The 22,722-nt window shown below is 37.5% G+C and overlaps 1 protein-coding gene across 2 annotated transcripts in view; it reads left to right on the top strand.

The window, feature by feature from the left end:
- Positions 1-22,722, top strand: part of LOC145981569 (inositol polyphosphate-4-phosphatase type I A) — an 83,586-nt gene that overhangs the window by 5,642 nt on the left and 55,222 nt on the right. The window contains exons 2-4 of one of the 2 annotated variants that reach the window (XM_083114919.1): positions 89-224; positions 15,528-15,596; positions 21,836-21,991. In XM_083114919.1, coding sequence (XP_082971045.1) covers positions 107-224; positions 15,528-15,596; positions 21,836-21,991 — 343 coding nt within the window. In that variant the 5' untranslated portion in view covers positions 89-106. The remainder of the gene's footprint in view (positions 1-88; positions 225-15,527; positions 15,597-21,835; positions 21,992-22,722) is intronic. The other variant, XM_083114920.1, reaches the window with a different exon arrangement.

Below are 22,722 nucleotides of genomic sequence, written 5' to 3'. Positions count from 1 at the left end.
TAAATAGCAAATTGTAATATTTGATTCAAAGTCTTCCTTCTACAATAAATTGTAAGATTAGTATAAATGCAATTTTGTTTCCCTGCAGGTAGATGACCTCTTAAGTATGCGGTACAACAAACAGGAGCTTGTGACTCTGGCAACACAGCCATCCCACAAATTTGATAAGGAGGGAGTTCTTTTTCTTCGAGAAAGACAAGACGGATTCTTCAGGAGGACAGAAAGTGAGTACTGAAGTCTATGCGAATCAAAAGAGGGAGAAACAAGCTGAGCTGACTAAAATAATAATCACTGCTCCATTGCAATTTATAAATTTGCTGCATATTTTGAAGGCTGAAGTTTGGCTAAGAATTTGAGTTACGGTGCCTGCCGATGCTGCTTCCTGCAATCAGAATCCGACATGCGTTTTCAGTCTCTTTTGTTTTTAATAGTGAGTTCATGAGAACTTGTAGAAGGGGGAAGGTATTTAAGGTTACCTGTGGACGATTGAAGGGTTACAAATATACTGGATTAACCTGTTAACATGTTCATTCTTTTCCGAGCATCACAATATGTCATGTACAAATTGACTATACATTTGGGGGGGAGTAAGTATCATGTACCTCCCTCCCCTCTTGTTGGATACATCTGGCAATTAGTGATTTAAATGGTATGAATCGCCATTTCTTTAGCATGCATCACTTGCTGTACAATTAGGCAATAAAATGCAAAGGGCCTCCCCGATGGCATAAGGGTAAAGTTGTTGCCTTGTAATCAAGGGGTCATGGGTTTGATACCCTGTGGAGTCACATAGTGGTTCGGATCCCACTTTAAACTGTAGGTCCAGCCCCAATTACCCTATCTGTGCATAAAAGTGGACTTAAAACACAATTAAGATATGGTTTTAAGGGGGAAGAGAGGGCAAGTTGTCAGTTTTGAGCTGACATGGTCTTGGGAACTAGATATCATGGCCTTGCATCATATTTGAGCTAAATCATTCAAGGTGCCGTTCAACTTGGTGAATGAAAAGTCAGTTTTCCCTATATTCCAGGTGCTTCAAATTTTGCTGATATTTTCAAATCTATGTCTAGACCACATTTTTGATGCTTAACAAATGATACAGCAATTTGGGAGATTTCTTGGGGTACAATTAGGTAATGATAACTTCGACCTACAGTCCTTTCTCTCTCTCTCTGGTTTCACGAAGGCCAATTTTTTTAACCATTCTAAGTACTGTGAAATTAGCCGAACTTGTCATAGCAAACTGTATATTTTACAGGATTAATCTGACACTGTGTTTGAGCAAAATCGGTGGAATTCATTATGGAATTTATGCGTAAAGTAACAAGAGTTTTAGAAGAGAGCTTCAGAATATGTGGAGGTTTCTGCTAATATGGTGTACAATATGACCAGCCACTTCTGATAAATGCTCATGTCGGTTATACAGGACATGGTTTGCTTTTCAATTGCAAAAAACCAGAGACTACGACTTGGAGATGCATTGCTAACCTTCCCTTGCTAAGTGCAAGCTTCTTTTCTTTAATGTGGGTCCCCAGTTTGATATTCTGTCACTGATTGCGTTAGTTAAATGTAGAAATTTCAACAAAGAATGCAGGTTCAACCAGGACTTGAACTCAGGTCTCTGACATACCGTGCCATTTCTCTACCAACAACTACTGAATCAGCCCTGATTTTGCCCGAATTTTCACTTCGTTGTGAATTTCTCTCTCTCTCTGCTACAGCAATGCGATGTGTTGTCTTTGAAACACTGATGAGTTGACAGCGCCTAGTTTCTTCCAGCATGGAGCTGTATCTTAATTTGACACACACATAGATATATTACATAGAAATTTCAGTGAAAAAATGTTCTTGAAATATAGTATCCTCTTTGTAGAAGTTAGGGGAAATAAAGCTATTATCGTTCCACCATATTTATTTACACTCAACATAATCTTTGAATCAATTCCTCACTGGAAAGCAACAGCATTATTACATAATTATTAGCAAGAACAATTTCATTTGAAATGAAAAATATATCTCTATGAGATTTTACTTTGTCCTGTAATGATCTGACCTGTGACAAAATTTATGTAAGTGTTTCTGTGATTACAATGAGAATTAGGAGCCCAGCAGATGAAATCTTAAGGCTTGCCATGGACCTTTGGTTCAGGACAGAGCAGTTGGTTTTGAAATTTCAACTTCTTTTGAAAAACCACGTGATATTTCAAAATCTGAAAAATTACATGGCTTAGAATTCCTCCTAGAGCATTCAAGTGAATCTTCATGTGGTTGGCTTTCGCTGTTGCCTAGATATTGTAAATAGTATAATAGGCTCATGTAGCCACGAAACTATTGAGGATACAGAGTGAACAGCAAAGATTCACATGCATGATCTACGACAGGGGTTCCCACATTTTTTGTTTCACGGTGCCCTTAGTGATTCAAGATTTTTCCGTGGTGCCCAAGTTAGAATGTAATGCAACAGCTAGTGTTGTTAGGTTGCTTGCATTAAGTTAAAAAATAAACAACACATTTGAAATTCAGAAACATTTTATATGTAGAAAGTACTAAATAAGCACATATTTGGAACAATCATATCATTGATTGAATATTTTGGAGCATTTTGCGGTGCCCCTGTTAGCCATCCAGGGGCACACTTTCGGAACCACTGTTCTAGGAGGAATTCTAGGCATATGTAATCATTAAGGCTGAGTTGATACTATTTTGAACCGAAACTGATTCTCTTACAGATTCCCACCAATACTAATGCTTGAAAATTGCAATAATTAAAATGTGTTCTAAATATTGATCAATATTGGTGTGTAAATATTCTTCTCCAATTATCTATGCATCAATTTGCTTTAAAATATTCAAGAATTACATCAGAATATTAAAATAGATGCTCTGTAATCACAAAATTCTTTTTTTCGTGCAAAATAAAAGTGAATTTTTGAATTTTTCATGATTTCCATGATAATTGGACTCTGTGAAAGTGTTGTGCAGCATTTTTGCGGACCCCGTGAAAGACCAAAATGCCAGAAAAGTTTCGGCTAGTATCGGTAGATGAATTCCAACCTGATACGATACTGATGCATCGGTATCGGCTCAGCCCTAGTAATTATCAAGATTTTGGAATATCGTAGCAGTTTTTCGGAAGAAGTGGAAATTTCAAATGCAGCTGCCCTACTATCTGCTGAAGGCCAATGAAGCCTTAATTTGCATTCATGCATAGCCACACCACCTTGTGCCTCCTCAGTTGGCTGTGACATGAACTACTTAACCAGTGTATGTTGCACTTCTGATTCCTTCATAATGACTGAATTAGTTGAACAATGAGGCCTCCCCGATGGCGCAGTGGTAGCGTCGTCGCCTTGTAATCAAGGGTCCCGGGTTCGATTCCCGATGGAGGCACATAGTGGTTCGGATCCCACTTTAAAGTGTAGGTCCAGTCCCGATTAGCCTTACTGTGCATATAAAGTGGACTTAAAACAACAAATCAATCCAGTTGATCAATGAACTTGCAGAAGTACCTCTGCACGGTTGCTACACATCTGAAAAACAGGGAAATGTCCGGGAATTTTGCAGATCGTCTGGAATTTACGTGCATTTTGGAGTCTGCAAGAGAAAAAGTTGCAAAATGAACAAGCAGTTCACGTCCACTTTTGGATTCGGTTCTCGTGATTCCACTCCCATAACAAAAAAAAAAAAAATCAGTTTAGAAACTTGTTTCTTTCGTTCTTATGATTCTCAGTCTTGCCCAAAATTATGGTTCCTTTGAATTTCTGCAATAAATTTTCACTTTTATAATACTAGATATTACAGGGTGGTCCAAAAGTGTGGAACGGGCTGAATAAAACCAAAATGCATGCAGTTATTGAAATTTTATATGTGTACATGTAGTTTGGGGTTGGGGAAAAACTTACCAAACTGCTTTTGGAATATGGTCGCCATCTTGGATCGAGATCACTTTTTTTAAATGTAATCCTCGGCATTGAGGGTACCGTCAATGAAGAAGGGTCCTACCACACTGGTTCCCAATATGCCACACCATACCACCACTTTTAATAGTCTGCCGTGTGGGTCTGACGAAAGTAAGCCCAGTGTCGCCGAGGCTTTTGAGCGCGAAATTTAAATTTGTATACTTATTGGAGAAAAATCGTAATAACTCTGGCACTATGGGACCAATCTACTTTGGATAACTTTTGTTTTGCAGCTAAAACATCAGTGCATGCAACCATGTACAATTTGTAACCCCCAACTACAGGGGGGGGGGGTTACGGGCTGGGTGCACAACACCCAAATGTCAATGAAAATGTGGAGTTTGCCCCCTCTTTCTTCGCTGTTTTGGGAAGATCACATGAACTTTTGCCTTTTTTCCAACGAATGGACCTTTTGCAACAGAATGAAACTTGTTTCATGTTTGTGGGTGCAATACAATTTGAATAATGAGCCAAAATGTTTTTTTTTTACAAAAATAGCCAATTTGCATATTACTCATAAAATTGTTATAACTCGGGCACTGAGACCAATCAACTTTGGATAACTTTTGTAATGCAGCTAAAACATCAGGGCATGCAAGCTGTGTACAATTCAGAACCCCAAACCGAGGGGGGTTTCAGGCAGGGGATGCGATCCCCGAATTTCAATGAGAAAAAAAATAAAATCTGGAGTTTTCCCCCTCTTCTAGCGAGACCTCCTAGAGGGCTAGAGGCACGTGATTTTAGCGCCCAATACATTTGATGCCCATTGTAATATTACTTTTTACTCTTCGAATTTTCACGTGTTCTTGTGTGTAGAACTAAATTTGCTAAAAAAAAAAGTTGTGAAAGTGAATATTCATAATAATTAACGGATTAGATATTTAATTGAAAAACAGAAGGTTCAAAAGCAAAAATCATGGTGACAAACATGTCTGGAAAAAACATTTTTGGACTGGAAAACCTGGAAATGTCAGGGAATTTCATAATCAAGAAATCGTAGCAACCCTGGTCTGTGAAAAGTACACAAGATGTGCGAAAATTGTTGAATGATCTCGATTTTCTCCAAAGGGTAATTTTGACTGTTACGGTGTCAACAGTTATGTCCGTGTCACAAAGTACACTCTTCTCAGCGAAAACTACAAGAACCGTACACAGAAACTGGCCTACAGTCAGAGCAATTTGAAGAAATATAGGAAAATGAAGATAAATCTCAATGAAATAATCTGAAGAATCCCTGAATCCTTTTCATTGACATAAAGAAGTTCGCGGAGAATTATGACGTCACTCTTATCTCTCAAAATCATTTCTTCCAAGTTTGATTTGACTGGTGTTGTTGCATGGCTGTGCTTGTATTAATGGAGCCCCCTGTTGATATGCTTACTTGTAGATAGTCCATTTCCACTTCCTTGAATTTTTAATTCTTTGTTTATCTTTCAGTAAAATGGATGTCATTTAATTTTTCTTTAATTGTTAAATGATTGTAAAATGTGTTATAGGTTAAAAATTGTTGTCAAAATATTATTTTGAATGCCTTTGTACAATTTGTGATATTTGCCTCCTTTTTTGGTAGTGATTCAACAAAAGTATTTTCACAAGAATTCATACTTGCAAACTATGCTTAAAAATGATAGGATTTGTATTTTATATTTCAGGAAGGCATGGTGATGCTGGTCTTATGCATGCTTATGGTTAGGTCAATTTATGTTGGTATTTTTAAAATAGCATTTTGCATGTGAAATTACTTGTCATCTTTGCCATTGGAATTGGTAACTTTCAACAACAGTTCTGTACCCATCCACATACTACACTCAGTATAGAGTGTACCCAAAAGAACTGCTCGATAATTATGTAATATACACGGGTCATTTCATAAATAATGCACACTAATTTATTACTCACTCGTATGTTGGTGTGGCAGCAATGTCTCTTCACAGTCCTTCAATGTAGTCTCCCTGCTTGGCAATGACCGAATCCCAACATCGACGAAGCTTCTGTATGCCATGTTTGTTCATCTGTCGAATGGCTCGGGTAACGGTGGTAGAAAGCTCTTCCAGAGATGAAACATGACGTCCACGCAAAGGCAGTCTCAACTTGGAGAAGAAATCGAAGTCGAGGGGACTCATGTCTGGACTTTACAGAGCATGAGGTATCACATCCCAACCGTAATCGTCTAGTTTTTCATTGATGACATGCCCGATATGCGGCCGAGCATTGTCTTGAATGAGTTGACCAGCTTCGAGTAGCTGAGGGTGTGTTTTGTGCATTTTTCTTCACAGATTTTGCTAGAAATAACGGTAATACTCTGTTGTGACATGTGTGCCACATGGAACTCTGTCTGTGAGGATTACTCCCTGATGATCATAAGCAAAAATCATCAATTGTTTGAATTTGGATTGTGCACGCCAAATTTTTTTGGGTCGTGGGAATAATGGAGCTCTCAACTCATTTGAGTGCATTTTCAGTTCCGGTTCAAAGTCCCTGATCCATGCTTCATCAATAGCAACAATCCGATGCAAGAATGCCTCTCCTTCAACGTTGAATCTTTGTTTCAGCGCGGTTGCTTTGTCCTTGCGTGTCTTGTTCTGTGCAGCTGTCAAGAAGTGGGGGACCCAGGGTGCTGAAATGTATCTCTTCCCTAAAACATTGGTCAAAATGCGGTATACAGATGTCGATGGGATCCCAGTGGCGTCAGAAAGTTCTTCACAAGTTGCACGACGATGATCTTCTAGATCACATTCATCAGTTGTTGTTTTCGGCCTTCCTGGTCTTGCATCATCCTGTATACTCACACGACCACTATGAAAACGATTTGACTAATGAGACACTGTACTACGGTTCAATGTTGACTCGCCGCACACTTCCGGTAACGCTCTGCGGATTTCTGTCAGGTTTTTTTCCACGTGGAGTTTCAATTTTAACGTACGACCTCTGATCGTGAACTGCTATAGTACCTGAGACACCTGCAGCCTCCATTTCCACTCCGTCTCACAGTCACGCTATGTAAAGTAGAGAGCTCACAAACACACAGTTGTCTGAGTCATGCCCTCTATGTAAAATGACACCAGTCTTTCTTCGGTTGCATCATCCACTCCGCAGTGTTGCCACACTGTGCATTATTTATGAAATGGCCCATGTAATTATTTCCTAAAAATCTTAATTTCAATATGGCACTCTGTGACGTTCCTTTCGACTGTTTGCCACTAGATTATTACGTCACGGTAGGTAACCAATTTCCTTGTGTGGCGGAGTTATGGAACTTGTTTTTATGTTATGCTACACTGAGCATTCTCAGGACGTACAATTAGGAAAAGAGATAGCTTCTTGCCATTTTACAAGTTTAATAAGACAATTTACCTTTAAACAATCACTGCATAATAACAGAACGGTATTCACAAATATAAACACATTTCAGTTAAGCTGCAGATTTTTCTTTATAACAGTGTTTTCACGAAATTAACCTCTCTCGGAACTCAACTTACTTTTCGCCTTTTTTCGCACTGTTGTCCTAGCAACGGAATCAATAAAAGATTGGACAGTTCTAGAACTGTTTATAAACCGGAAATGACTTCCACTTCCAATGCCACTTTTAATAACACACAAGTCTAGACACTATAAATTTGATAACACAAACCACAATATTACAGAAAATAAATAAATCAAACAGATTTCTGTGAAATTAACAGAAAACAAATAAATAATTACATATGGCCAAAATAAACAAGGCGTATCAACTCTGCATGACCTGAACCGCAGATATTCAAGCAAATTGTCCATTTTTTCCTATGTCCAGACCTACCTATCAAGGATATGAATTTCCTTTGCGTGGTCCAAAAGTATGAATAAATGATTCTCAGATGCATTGCCTTGATAGCTTGTCATTTGTTCTCCGTATTATCATAGCATCACATAAAAAAATAGAATTTGTGACACATGACTGCAAATTCTTGATTTTTCATCCCAAGCAGAATTTATTTCAAACAACTGCAAGTCTTTTAAAAGTAGGGAACAATTTGAAAATTTTTCCAGTAACTTCGCTGGATGAATGGGTACCTGTGGGCAAGCCTGGTGGTAAAGTCTCTGTCAGGCATGATGCTAATCACATCATCCCAATGATGGCCGAGATCAAGAATATGTGGAGGTCTATACCTCCACATCACCCCATATGCCTTCATGGCATGTGTGTCCATGCACAGGGTACCATTATCCTTTTTTTTTTATCAATATTCCACCACTGCAATATACGAGAGTTGCAGCAGAAGTCATGGCAACCATTTTTTTCCCCACAATAATGTGGGTCAGGCAAGATATTTTAAAATGCAATGTATTGTGATGCCAGTAGATGGCAGTGGTTGCCAAGACATTGAACTGAGGGAAGTGGGAAGTCAGTGCATGTTGAATGTGACCCACCTTGAACAGCGTTCTTATGTGAAAACGGCAGTTCTCCGTGGAAGGAATGTGAGAGAACGTCACACTGAGCTTGTGGAAGCTTTAGGAAATGATGCTCTACCATGCCGAACTGTTGTCAGGTGGGCAGCAGCATTTGGGCATGGAAGAGAAGCAACTGCCGACATGCAATGTTCAGTACGACCTGTGACTGCACATATTTTATCTTTTTCTCTATCCTGATACAGATCTTTATGTTGTTCAAAATTCATACCTTCCAATTGTATAATTTAAAATTTCTTGCGTGGCCCGCATTATCATGGCTGTAACCTGGCTGTAACCCTCGTAAAAGTGCATGTTCAGTGAAGAACATGTTACTTGCCTCCCCCCCCCCCACACACACACTTTATTTTTGCACTCAAAGTTTGGTGCACTCCGTACTCGACTCGGATTTGTCTAGGGGTATTTTTCTTTGTACGACAATGCACGTGGGTTGCAACAAGTCAACATAATTATATAATTAACTACAAGACACAACAGATAACCTTTTGTGAAACCTTATTGTTATAGGGGATAAATTACCTTGTCCAGCAACTGTGAAATTAAAAGAACCCGAAATTTTGGGTATTTTCTAAATTTTAATTAACATAAATGTAAATGCATACAAGTCGTATCCGAACGTTTGTTTCTCTAATTATCGGGCCAAAACTCTTGTTTTTGTAATGTTTGTACCTGGAAGCTTTACATTTCATGAATTACATCGGGAGTACGCTTGTCACAAGGTAGACTCACATTACTCCAAGAAACATCTTAACAGGCACAAGGTCGCCCGACGTGCACATTTTACAACACTCCATGGTGACAAGGCACTAGGCTGCCCAGCGCACCGCAATTGCTTCAAAATAACATCCAGTACAAACTACCTTTTACCTGTAAATCGGACACCAAGGCACTAGCCTGCCCGGCAATCCAATCTCTTACAGCATCCATTCCGATCCGAGCTGACCGAAGCAAAACAACCTCTCCCTTCGAAGTTACAGTTCCAGCAGCCGACCTCCTCCACTGTCATCTGGTTGGCGTCTGTTGCCAATGGCCCTTCTTTCAAAAGTTTTGATTTGTAACAGCTAAGACGCCAGTCTTTTCCTTCAACGTTCGAAATACGTAGAACAGAGTGCTACATGGTTTCTATACATGAAATATATGAACCTAAAAATGGATAATAAATTGAGATATACTTATCACATATACATACTTTTATATACTTCATTATCTAATTAGTCCTCCTCCGTGGCTGTGCGGTGTAAGGCACCTTGCTTTGGGTGGCGACTGCGGGATGGCATGTGTTCGATCCCGGGTTCAGTTTTGAGAAATTTCGACCTGTGTATAAGGCCGGTGGCAACCCACCATCGTGAGGAAATTGGGGAGCTTCAAATGAGTAAGCGTAATCCAGTTTCGGAGACCTACTATAACGGCTGGGGATACGTCGGGCTGCCTCCCCGACTATTCCAATACTGGTTGAGGATCTCCACACTTAGAGGTGACGAAGGAAAGCGTGGGAGGGAGACTGGCAGTCGGTAGGTAAGCCAAGGCCCTTCATGGGCTGTAGCGCAAAGGATTATTAATTAACTAATTGATGAACATATTAATAAAATATTTCAATAAGAAAAGAAAACGTTTGCCCTGATGCAGGGGCAGGGTAACAAACCTGAATTGTTTAATATACAGGGTGGTGCACAAAATGATACCCCATTTGTTTTTAGTGTAAAAACTTTAGTAAGCAACATTTTTAAAAAAAAACATACATTGCAGTGAACATAGCAATGTGGAAAAATGTTTCAATGCAAAACATGCTCAATATGACCACCATTGCACTGCACAACTGTAGTCAAACGAACAGTTAGGTTGTTGATCACCCTGCGACACATGTCTTCTGTAATTTCAGTTAAAGCTTGCGTAATTAATGTTCTCAAATCTATGAGATTTTCTGGATGTTTTGGAAAAATCCTTTCCTTCAGGAATCCCCACAGGAAATAGTCACAGGGATTAAGGTCTGGACTATTGGGAGGCCAATACTGACCACCATTAAAGCGTTCTGGAAACCTGTTTGAAATGACGCGGAAGTTGAAGATCTCGTGCAAGAAATCCAAGACCACATTGGCAGTATGCGGTCTTGCACCATCCTGCATAAACCATTGTGTGTTAAATGGCAAATCCTTCACAGGAAGCTGAGGAAAGAATTGATTACGAAGCATGTCCAGGTAACGCTCACTGTTAACATTTTCATCGAAAAACAATGGTCCAACGAGTCCATGTGTTGAAATAGCGGCCCACACTGTAATCCTGGGAGAATGGCTTTCCTTTTTATGGAGCACTTGCGGATTGTCGGTAGCCCAAAATCGCATATTTTGTCTATTCACCATTCCGTCCAAGTGAAAGTGAGCCTCATCCGAAAACCACGTATTGTTGATAACATCCATATGTCCCTCAGCCCATTCAGCGAATACCAGTCTCCGCTGAATCTTTTCTGGTGTCAGTTTCTGCACAACTGTTATTTTATAGGTGTACAGGTGAAGATCACTTTTGAGAATTCTTTGCAGAGAGCGTCTCGATATACCCAGTTGGGTAGCTGCTTTTCTACAGGACTTACTGGGGCTTCTTTGCATAGCGACCCGTACACTTTTGATGTTTTCCGGGGTACGGACACTATTCACTCGCGGTCGTTTCGGTTCCAGTAATGTCCCTTGAACTCGCAATTGTTCATGGAGTTTGTGAATTGTTCTCTTGCTTGGAGCCCGACGTGTGTTGAATTGGGCGCGGAAACGTCTCTGTGCAGCAACAATGCTTTTGGTTTCCGCGAACAACAACACTATTGCTGCACGATGTTCTGGCGTGAGCCTTCCTTTGTCAGCCATGCCGCTACACTGGACTGCTAGCGCCATGGTGAAGATTCAGTGAACTACAGCCTCTGGCAGTAAATCTCCATGGATTAAGGTTTCCTAGGAAAAAAAACATTTTAAAATTAATACATAAATATTAATTTCATTCAAAAAGTAAATGGGGTATCATTTCGTGCGCCACCCTGTATGTAATCAGATGCCTGCAATAGGTTTTACTTTAAAATAAAACCATGAATTTGGACCTGTAGGAATTACACTTTTATATTCCTAAAAAAAATATAAAATGGCAAAATTTTGCAGTAAATTACATATCAGAAATTCTACCAATAATCTTCAGCACCAATGTGTGTGTATCAGCCAATGACAATGTGCTGATTAATTTCTTCCATCCCTACATGATACTTGCATTGTATGCATCCTCATGGCAGAAATTGCTTTGTTTGCAGTAGTGGATTTACTTTGGATTTACCAAATGGCAGGCTATGTTTTCTGTTGCCATGGTAGCTGATGGCTGTGCTATTTTACTGATGGAGGTACGGGAATGCCACAATTTTGATACCTCACTGTCTTTGAACTTCTAAAAATCACGAAAGTTCTTTTGCGTACACACTGTTTAAATGATTCCAGTTACTGCCACTTATAGGGCAGTTACCATACTCTTTGAGTATGGTAATACAAAAATACAAAAATGAAAGCCTTTAATAATAATAATTTTATAAAATAAACAATAAACTGAGCTACTTGCAGTAAGAAGTTTTTGTTTTCCTATGTCTATGGCTCAAATGAACACCATTAGAAAAATATACGTCTTCGTTTTATTACGTTAGTATTTTTAAAAAAATAAATTCTGAATGGTTGTGATTAAAAATAACTTCCTTATCTCTATATGGAGATCAATATTCGTAAAAGAAATGTTTTTATATGAGGAGTTTTCAGCTCCACATATCTACATCACACACACAGCATGCCAAGCAGAATGTGATTTGCAAGCCTCTCTTCATACAAAGTTGTGATAACGTAGACTATGCAAATTGCGTACAGTGGCAACATTATATTTTTGTGATTCAATAAGCAATTTATACATAAGGTTTAAATCTCTAACTTCAAGACAACAATTGCTGGCCCCACAGGAATGCGATAATTTCAAATTCAAGTGGTTTTTTGAGGGGGAAGCACTATTATCGGGGATAATATGCCCCATGGAAAAATATCTTGCTTGTCCCTTACTGGAAAATATCTGTGAATGTCCGTGATTAGGGGGTTAATTGCCCCCCTCGCATGCACACCTATGCTCATAGTCCTCATAGTGTTAGGCTCTAAGAAAGGAAAGGAAACAAAATATATGTACTGATGGCGGAAGCTCATACGAAAGGAAATGTAAATTGTAAACGGTGTACACAAATTTCTCTTGATTTAAAATTTAATAATTTTTATAGGCAAAAATAGCAAACATTTTGTGTAGAAAAATACACAATATACTAATCATATTAAACCGTAAATAGTGTCATTATCATTAAACTGTAAATGAATATGGCAGCTGATATTTTGCAAACATTTAAAAAATTGCCAAAATTCATCTACAAAGACAAAAGGAAATTAAGTTAACAGTTGGGCTGAAAGGTTCGTAGGCTAACATAGTAAAAAATATTTTTTTGACAAAATTCGATTTTATTATTCAATATAGTTGCCTTTGAGGGCGATACAACGATTATAGCAGTCATACAATTTTTCGATGCCATTTTTATAGTACGATTTCTCTTTAGCCTCAAAATAGGCCTCAGTTTTGGCGATTACCTCTTCATCAGTGCTAAATTTCTTTCCAGCGAGCATTCTTTTAAGGTCTGCAAACAGGAAAAAGTCACTGGGGGCCAGATCTGGAGAATATGGTGGATGGGGAAGCAATTCGTAGTCTAATTCATATAATTTTGCCATCGTTTTCATTGATTTGTGACACGGTGCATTGTCTTGATGAAACAGCACTTTTTTCTTCTTCAAATGGGGCCGTTTTTTCGTGATTTCATCCTTTAAACGCTCCAACAACGCTATGTAATAATCGCTGTTGATGGTCTGGCCCTTTTTGAGGTAATCGATGAATATAATACCATGCGCATCCCAGAATACTGATGCCATAACCTTGCCAGCCGACTGTTGTGTCTTTCCACGCTTTGGATTCGGTTCATCACGTGCAGTCCACTCGGCTGACTGTCGATTGGACTCTGGAGTGTAGTTATGGAGCCATGTTTCATCCATTGTAATATGTCGATGGAAAAATTTGTGTTTATTACGGTTGAATATCGCTAAACATTGCTCCGAATCATCAAAACGTTGTTGCTTTTGATCGATTGTGAGCACGTGCGGCACCCATTTTGCACACAGCTTTCGCATGTTCAAATATTCATGCACAATATGTCCAACACGTTCCTTTGATATTTTTAAAGTCTCAGCTATCTCGATCAACTTCACTTTACGATCATTTAAAATTATTTTGTGGACTTTTTTGATGTTTTCGTCGGTAACAGCCTCTTTGGGGCGTCCACTGCGTGCTTCGTCTTCGATGCTCATTTCGCCTCGTTTAAATTTAGCTAACCACTTCTCAACGGTTGATTTTCCTGGTGCAGAGTCCGAATAATGTTTATCAAGCCAAGCCTTGGCTTCAACAGTATTTTTTTTCGCCAAAAGAAATGCTTTATTAACACACAAAATTCTTTTTTATCCATTTTTTTCACTATAACAAAAGCTGCTTCACTCACAATGCTATATCTCACGAACTAATTATCCGGCAGCTGTGAAATTTATACACGTATCTTTTGAAGGTTAGTACTAAGTAAAAATCACATGGATTTAATTCTAGTAACGCCATCTATGAGTCAGCCTATGAACTTTTCAGCCCAACTGTAACAATTATGGAGAACGTCTAGAATGTTTTATTTTGACTGGAAGGAAAGTTACTGAAATTATCTATTATAGTTTCATTAATGCACTCAACAAACGTTTCCATAGTAGTTTCATATATACAGTATCAGATACAGAAAAAAATGTACATTTGCATATAATTTTTTGCTTTCATCAACTGTCAACATAAGCTCCAAATAGCCTAAAATGTTTGCCCTTTGATGACAACAAAAAAATGCACATCTCGTCCTTCAAAAACTTGTGCCATGAACATTATTGAGTATTAATTTCACATTTTGTCTCTCGTTCAAAAATGAAATATGCATTTTTATGAACCAAGATTTCCTTATCTATTCAGTTATTAATATCAATGATTACTATATAAAATACTATACATAATGCAATTGTGGGTACAGAACTGCAATATAATCATTCTTTTATTCTCATTACTATTGTGTTGTAGGTGCTTTTGGTGTGATTGATCCCATATGGATGCATGTAAGTTGGTGTGTATTGAATATAACTGCATGTTCTATACAAGTGTTTCATTAATTAAAAGACCTGAGTTTTGAGTTTTGTACTGCATTATTGCATTAAGCATAAACAGTTTTATTTTGTGCATAATTATTTTTTACGAGGGTAAATCAAAAAATAAAGGCAATTTTCACGTAACATATTTATTTCCACGCAAGAAGAAGAACTACACATATCACTTTTCCACATATGCCCCCTGCACGGCAATGCACTTTTGGTATAGTGCAATCAGCTTCTGTATCCAGTGCACGAAGAAGGTTTTTGGTTGCTCTCGTAGCCACATCTGCATTGCCTCCTGGACATCGTCATCTGACCTGAACCGACGATCACGCAGCCCCTCCTTCAAAGGACCGAAGATGTGGTAATCCGATGGGGAAGCAACTCAAAGCCATCTGCTGCCCTTTGAAGGAGTCGCTGCGTGGTCGTCGGTTCAGGTTAGTTGACGATGTCCAGCAGGCGGTGCAAAACCTTCTTTGCGGACAGGATACAGAAGCTGAAAAGTACATTGCCGTGCAGGGGACATTTGTGGAAAAATGATATGTGTAGTTCTTCTTCTTGTGTGGAAATAAATATGTTACGTGAAAATTGCCTTTACTTTTTGATTTACCCCCGTATATAAGCTTGCAAGTTGTTGTTAATGTATTTATTTTTAATAGTTTTGTTTTAGTTTTGCTTGACATTGACTAAATTGAGTCATAAATTGAAGTGTTGCCTTTAAAGGAAATTTTACATTAATGAATTTGAAATGAAGTAGTGGAGATATAACATATTAACTACTCACATCTACATTAAGAAGAACTTGAGGCTGAGGTGTTTTCTCTTTTGAAGTGACATGGAACTTTGTGGGTTTTGAACTTTACAGGGAAAGAGAGCAAAAAGAGGAAAAAATCTCATCTTCGCGAACTGAGCTGCTATGGTGGAACAAGCAAAGGTACTGACACAGTCAATAGTTATTTTTGCACCATTCCGGGATTACCAAACTATTTGCAAATAGATCTCATTTCGTAGTACACAATTACGTAACATAATTTAGCACATAACACTTACTCAGTCAGTTAATACTTTTTTTTCACCGTAACTCTGAATCTTTCATTTCACTGCATGCAGTTTGCTGGTGTGCATGACTTACATTTTTCAAACGTTGCAGCCAAATTGTAATAAGCCTTAATCTTAAATATTACATTTATGTACAACAGTGACACAAAATATTTAGTTTATGGTAAATCATTTATTTATTATTCACTGTATATTTATAAACAGGACATTAATTATTTCTAGGCTGTTCGGGAGAATTCAGTTGAGTCAAAAAATACAATATTGTAGCAGACAGTTAATATCGTTTTTTCTTTGAATAGCAGATATTACAGATATGATATATATGTTAGATCATCACTGCTTAGAATCTTTACACGTATAAATTAATACTTATATTTACTTTTTGGTTCGGTGTGACTTGGATGAAAGCAATAGAAAATTGCAGTTTGTGACTTATGTGCCTTTTCACCGACCGTCTTAAATTTTATAACAGAAAATGTTACACAAACATTTCCATTTCATCATCAGCTCCAATGGATACATACAAGGGTCATACCAAAAGTAATGAACGACATTTTTTTCTAAATTACCATGTTGTATTATTGATAAACCAAGTACATAACCTTAATCTACAATCCTTTATTTACTTTTCAATATAATCTCCACTTCTTTGTATTCATTTTCCCCACTCTTGTGTTAGTTTTAATATACTTCTGCGGTAGAACTCCGTTCCAGCCTGCCGAAGACACCGTCGCACTGCATTCTGAATTGCCTCATAACGGCCTCGCATCTGATGCTTCACAAATCTGAACAGATGGTAATCCGATGATGCCAGATCAGGGTTGTAGGAGGGGTGTGGAAGAACTTTCCACCCCATTTTGTCATTTGCTGGTGATGTGAAGCGAGCTGAGTGCGACCGATGCTGGAGGATTATCTTTGTTCGATGAAGTTTATCGCACAAGCACCATAGGCACTCTGAAGTCTCTGGTGAATTTCTGCAGTGAGACCTTCCTCTTTAAGGAGACATTCAATAACAGCACGCTGATGAAATGTATTTGTCCATCATTTTGTTAGTAATAATACTGGCCACATGATGAAAGCTACTGTTGTCATATGACAAGGTTATACAACAGGTGGCACCATCTACCACACAACACTCATTCTTCTTTTGTTACAGATTTGCCTACAAAAAAATAAATGCTCATTACTTTTGGTATGACCCTCGTACAAGAAGGCATTAGGATAATCAAAACGAAAATATTTTAAATGAGTATTAATTTGTGACTACAGTCAAGACAAGATACAAACAAGACAACAAACATATGATGCAAATGAGAAGTTTGTGAAAGTTTACCTGGTATAAAATAGTAAACATGCTGTTTATAAACATATTGTGAATAATAATGCATTTTCCAACACAAGATGCAAGACAGTTTCTTGCATTGAATTCATAATTTTAAATTTTTAAGACAACTACATTATTAGTAGTACAATAAAGACAAGTGCTTATTACATTTGGCGCTGGTATACTACATTAAATGCATCCGATTCTACGCACTACTAACAGTCATTAAAGATTGAAAGAAGATTAATTGTTTGGTAATCTCAAGTGTATTTTTCTCACATTGTTGGTATTTACTTGCTCTGCCATTTATGAAGTGGGCAATAAAAAGTATAGTAAATATCAAAATTGTGTGCATTTTGTATTTTTGAGATGGTGGTGGTGTAGTACACCAAATTTTGTTATCAACATTAGTTTCACCATGCACAGTAAAATGATCAATACATATTTTACAAATGTTATTGGACTAGTGATGTTTTGCACCTAGATAACACTTTGTTAAATTCTAGCACAGCATCGTTTGCTCACTCACCATAGCAGAATATCTTCTCTCTAGTCATAGAGTTTCCTTTTGAGCTTGTCAATTCCTAAGAACTAGACACTAGGCAACCTGCCTGCAGTAATGCCATCTTGCCTAAAATCTTCTTGGGCGTTCACAAACTCAAAAATGATATATATCTGATTTTTATGAACCTGTGACTTGGGAATGATTATTTTGCTTAAGACACTTGACTTTTGCTGTGTAATAGAAAATAATATGTTATATGCTTTCATTATATTAATATATTTATTATTCCATTTGTTGTTAAATACTGTTTACAGTATATGGTAATGAGAATTTACATTTCTTTGTGGCGTAAAATAAATGTTACTTTTAAAACATTAAAATGCTGACAAAGGCTAACTTTTATAGTATAGAAAATATACATAAAAATTTAACATTTCCATCCTCTAACAGGGTTTTCTTCAGACGAAATTTCACAATAAATAAATAAATTAAATTTAATTTATTGTGAAGTTTTGTCTGTAGAAGACCCTGTTAGTGGGTGGAAACCTTTACGTTTTTATGTATATTTTCTATACTATAAAAGTTAGCCTTTGTCAGCATTTTAATGTTTTATTAACATGGAAACAAGGCTTAACAGTGTTACAAATGTTACTTGAACTTGATTCAGTCAGACTTATTACTAGGATTTATTAGACAGCTTAATAGCAAATTTACACATGTAAGTGGTCAATAATAAAGGAGATGCAGCATTTACTTCTAATGTTTTTTTATAAACAGTTTCATTCAGCTCATTATAATAAATTGTGTTAGCACTTATTAGCTTATAATAGTGTGTATTTCTATTTTTTTAAAACAATATGATACAGTTGATTATAGTTTATTTTGCACAGTGCAGTTTGAATATGCAAACTATGAATTGATATATTTATTTGAATATAGAGTTGATGTTGAAAGATGACTTTGAGGTAGAAGAAACCAGGTAAGGTACTTTGGAAAATCAGTAATCTAGATGCAGATATAAAAGCAAAATTTTGGTACAAAAACAGTCAATTTCGGGTTCAAAAGCAGTAAATAAAGATAGCTGTTATAGCGGTGAAAAAGTGGTCTATAAAATGACATTTTGGTTTTAAAAATGTGAATGTAATCCAAAATTTGATTTAAAAACTGCACTTACTACACAAAATAAACATATCCTTTCTAATAACACATTTATGTCATTGACAGAATAAGTTGATTCCTGTATAAAGGGGTCCATTCCTGCTTCTCAAATATATATAGCAGAAATAATCAATTTTCTGTGAATTGCGTAACTCGCAGGATAATTATGACTGCAAAAAGTATCACGTCGGTAAATAAACTATAAATTTCGTGTTTGAGTATTTCACATTTTGCAGTTCATTTTGCATTATTTCGTGACAAATGAAGGTAGGAAAATGCACCTCACACCTTTCAGAAACATGAAAAATTAACATTACAATGTGTTATTTCACATTTCTTGTTTTCGTGAAAAATGAAATATGCATGCATCTAGTAATAGCTAATTACTAACTAAATCTACAAGTTTTAAATACAACTTTCCAAATTCATTCCCATAGGAGACATATAGATATATTGAACAAAGTTACTGCACTGTTATCTTGTATGAACCCAATACTGATCCAAGTTTACTTCTTTTTTTCGTTACGTTTAGAGAGTAAAATATTCGCTTTTCTCTTGTAATTGCCTGCATCTTTGTACTAAGATGTTAAAGTTCATCAACTATGAAAGTCAGAAAAATTATGGTTAATGAAGGTGCAAGGTCCTTAAAGTGCCCAAACCATCTGTCTGTCCTTTCACCATGAACTTCATTGATTACTTGTACATATCTTGCCTGGATATTTCCATCCCGTATTACATCAGTTAAAACAAGCAGCTGGTCCCATGTCAAATGAATCATGGTCTTTTGAATTTTGGCAATTTTTGGTGAGAGTGCATCATTAACAAAAACTCCGATTTCACCATTGCCACCAGCCACAACACAAACTTCAGTGACCTTTTCTGAGTAGCTGTTATTCAGCAAATACCCTCGCCAACCAGCATGCCCTTTCAGAAACACTAGGAAAGATTGTTCATATCAGTTATGCATGATGCCATAGCTCCTGGACTCATCTAGCCACTCAATAGAAGGGGTGTGCGGGATCCTGAAAAGTCGGAGCCGGGATCGGAAAAATTAAATTCCCATCCTGATCCCGACTTTGGGAAATGACTTCCCAACTTTTCAGGATCTCAAGCAGTTGTGAAATATCGAATGGTCATTTTAAAAAGTCGTTAATTCGCAATGTTTTCTGCATAATAAATGTCTTGAACTTATCGGAAATTGTTAGTTTTTGTACCAGAAATGCGAAAACAATCACTTAAGGTGAAAATGATGTGTAGAATTCGAGATTTCCATCTCTATCTCTAGAACTTCAGGAAATTGTGAATTTTTTCTGTCCCGAATGTCAGGATAGAAAAAATTTCCCATCCCGACCAAAAAAATTCTGTCCCACTCACACCCCTACTCAATAGCCATCCCACTCAACATCCAGCGAACAGTCAAATATTGGTGAACGTGCATTTTGTTTTGTCTAAAATCTGTTGCTATCTGCTTCTATCATCTGGTTACAAGCTGATGTTTTATATGGGAAAACAAGTATATTTATTCTTACATAGTACAGAAAAAGGCCTCCCAATGGCAGAGTGGTAGCATTGTCTCCTTGTAATCAAGGGGTCTGTGGTTCGATACCCGGTGGAAGCACATAGTGGTTCGGATCCCACTTTGAACTGCAGATCCAACCCCGATGAGCCTATCTGTGCATAAAGTAAACTTAAAACAACAATTCAAACCAACAGGATAAGCCCTATTTTCATCACTTCCCCCACCCTTTATATTCCACATTTACCGCATAGGCACTTGCCACTCCTCTAACCTAATATATTCTCATCTGCCAGATCTGATTTAATTTGCTTTATCTTACTTCGCTTTTTGTGTCATTTTTGGCTAATTTGCGAAGATGGGGATGAGTGATGATATGATGAAATTGATGAATGGACACTCACAAACATCAATGCCCAGGCCAGGATTCGAACCCGGGACCCCTGACATCGTAGCACGATGTGCTAACCACCCTGCCACAGGAGTCGGCATCTGTCTGCCAGATCTGTCACGACTTTTACTTGGGGGAAACCATTCTGAACCTCAGAATCATCCACCCATTTCACCATTGTCACCCACACAAACTTCAGCAACTGTTTCAGAATGGTAATTATCCATCAATTATGCTGAACAACCAACCCATCTTCTTGTAAACACTGGGAAAGAGGCACATATCAATTAGGCACATTACCATAGACCCCACACTCAACCTATCCATTCAGTTTCTGCATTAATAGTTGAATTATAAACTTTTAATTTTCCTACTGTAAAACTGATTTTCAGAGAGTGTTATTTAAAGTACCAATTCTAATAAGTATTTGACAAGGGTTTATTGTAAAAGTGGCCTGTGAGCCTGCTCAATAAAGGCGATTATAGTTGAAGGTGAACCCTGACCAAACCTGGTTGCGCAGTATCAAGGGGAGGGGCTGCGCGTCATTCTGTTCTTAGTCTGTATGAGCCAGTAGATGGCAGCTGCTGTAATCTCTGTGCCACCTGCAAAGATACACCTCGTCAACCCTACTAAGCTATCCCTAAATTATACCCACCCTTCGATCCCAACCATTTCCAACATTGTCTAACAGTCAAAATGCTTCTCAATCAACTGGCTCCACTTCAGTACAACACAATCTTCATTTCTCCGGTGAACATGTGCATAACATTTTAAACAAATACTCACTCATGGATGAAACTTGAGAAATCAAGGATTAACTCCTGCATTTGATATGGAATCGCTCAAAGCGAGTATAGTAATTGTAGTATTTTCACTTGCTTGGACCTGGTCATGCCAGTTTTAACCTTCCATTTTATTTACAATTTATGACGTTCTTTGTGATGCCACTTTCTTCACCAATACGAAATAAACTTGTTGAGTAACTCACGGTATAATAGTTATTTCAATATTTGTTGTAAATAATTCATATCGAGACCCTTCGTTACTGGTAAGTGGAAAACAGAGTTAATTCTTTTTTGTGTTTTGAGCAATTATTGTATGCTAATTAGTTGCTTTTTGGTGATTTTATTATTACAGTGGAAAAAATTAGAATAATTTAATACATTTGTCAATTTTATAGTTCATGTATGTTCACATTACCATGTAAATTCTTCCATCAGTCAGCACAGAACGATGGTGTCGGTTGCGAGGAAATATGCTTTTTTATTTCAAATCCCGTGAGCAATGGTCTGAGCCTGTAGGAGTGATCATTTTGGAACAGTGCACCATTAAGTTGGATACACCAATCCCTGAGGGCCCATATGGTTTTCTTCTAGGTAAGTGAATCATAAATAATGCCAATAAAATATCCTGTGGAAATGTGTAAAAATAATGTGGATGTAGTTCATGCATGTAAAGTCCGTTCAACAAGAACTCGTGGCCATTTTCTTTGTTAAATAATGAAGTAATATGGGTTAGAAATATTGCTGTGTCCTTTGTCAAGTTAATGACAAGTAGCTAAAGTCCACTTTAGGCATGTATTTGCTTTCTTAGTTACTCAAGCTTTTGCCACATTATGTGGCTTCTTCAGGAATTAAGGCAAGAATAGTTGAAATTTAAAATATGTAAAACGGTAAGTGGGGTTAAGAGGTTAAAAATAAAAGGTAAAAGAAAGTGCAGAGTGCCCCATCACTTGCTTCCTTCTACACCTCTGGTGAACTTACATTTTCCCGATGGTGCAGTGGTAGCGTCGTCACCTTGTAATCAAGGGGTCCTGGGTTTGATACCCGGTGGAGCCACATGGTGGTTTGGATCCCACTTTAAACTGTAGGTCCAGTCCCGATTAGCCTTAATGTGCATACAGTGGACTTAAAGCAACACTTTAAGAAGGTTAAGAAGAAGAACTTACATTTTCTTTGTTTTAAAATTCAACTATTCTTGCCTTAATTCCTGAAGAAGCCACATCATGTGGCAAAAGTTTGAGTAACTAGGAAAGCAAATACATGCCTAAAGTGGACTTCAGTCAGTACCTTAGAAAGAACACAGTGATATTTCTAACCCTGATTAC

Source organism: Lepisma saccharinum, chromosome 29, assembly GCF_977018435.1.
Source record: "Lepisma saccharinum chromosome 29, izLepSacc3.1, whole genome shotgun sequence".
Lineage (NCBI taxonomy): Eukaryota > Metazoa > Arthropoda > Insecta > Zygentoma > Lepismatidae > Lepisma > Lepisma saccharinum.
The sequence above is the reverse complement of the archived record's forward strand: the minus strand, read 5'-3'. Positions and strand labels throughout refer to the sequence as shown.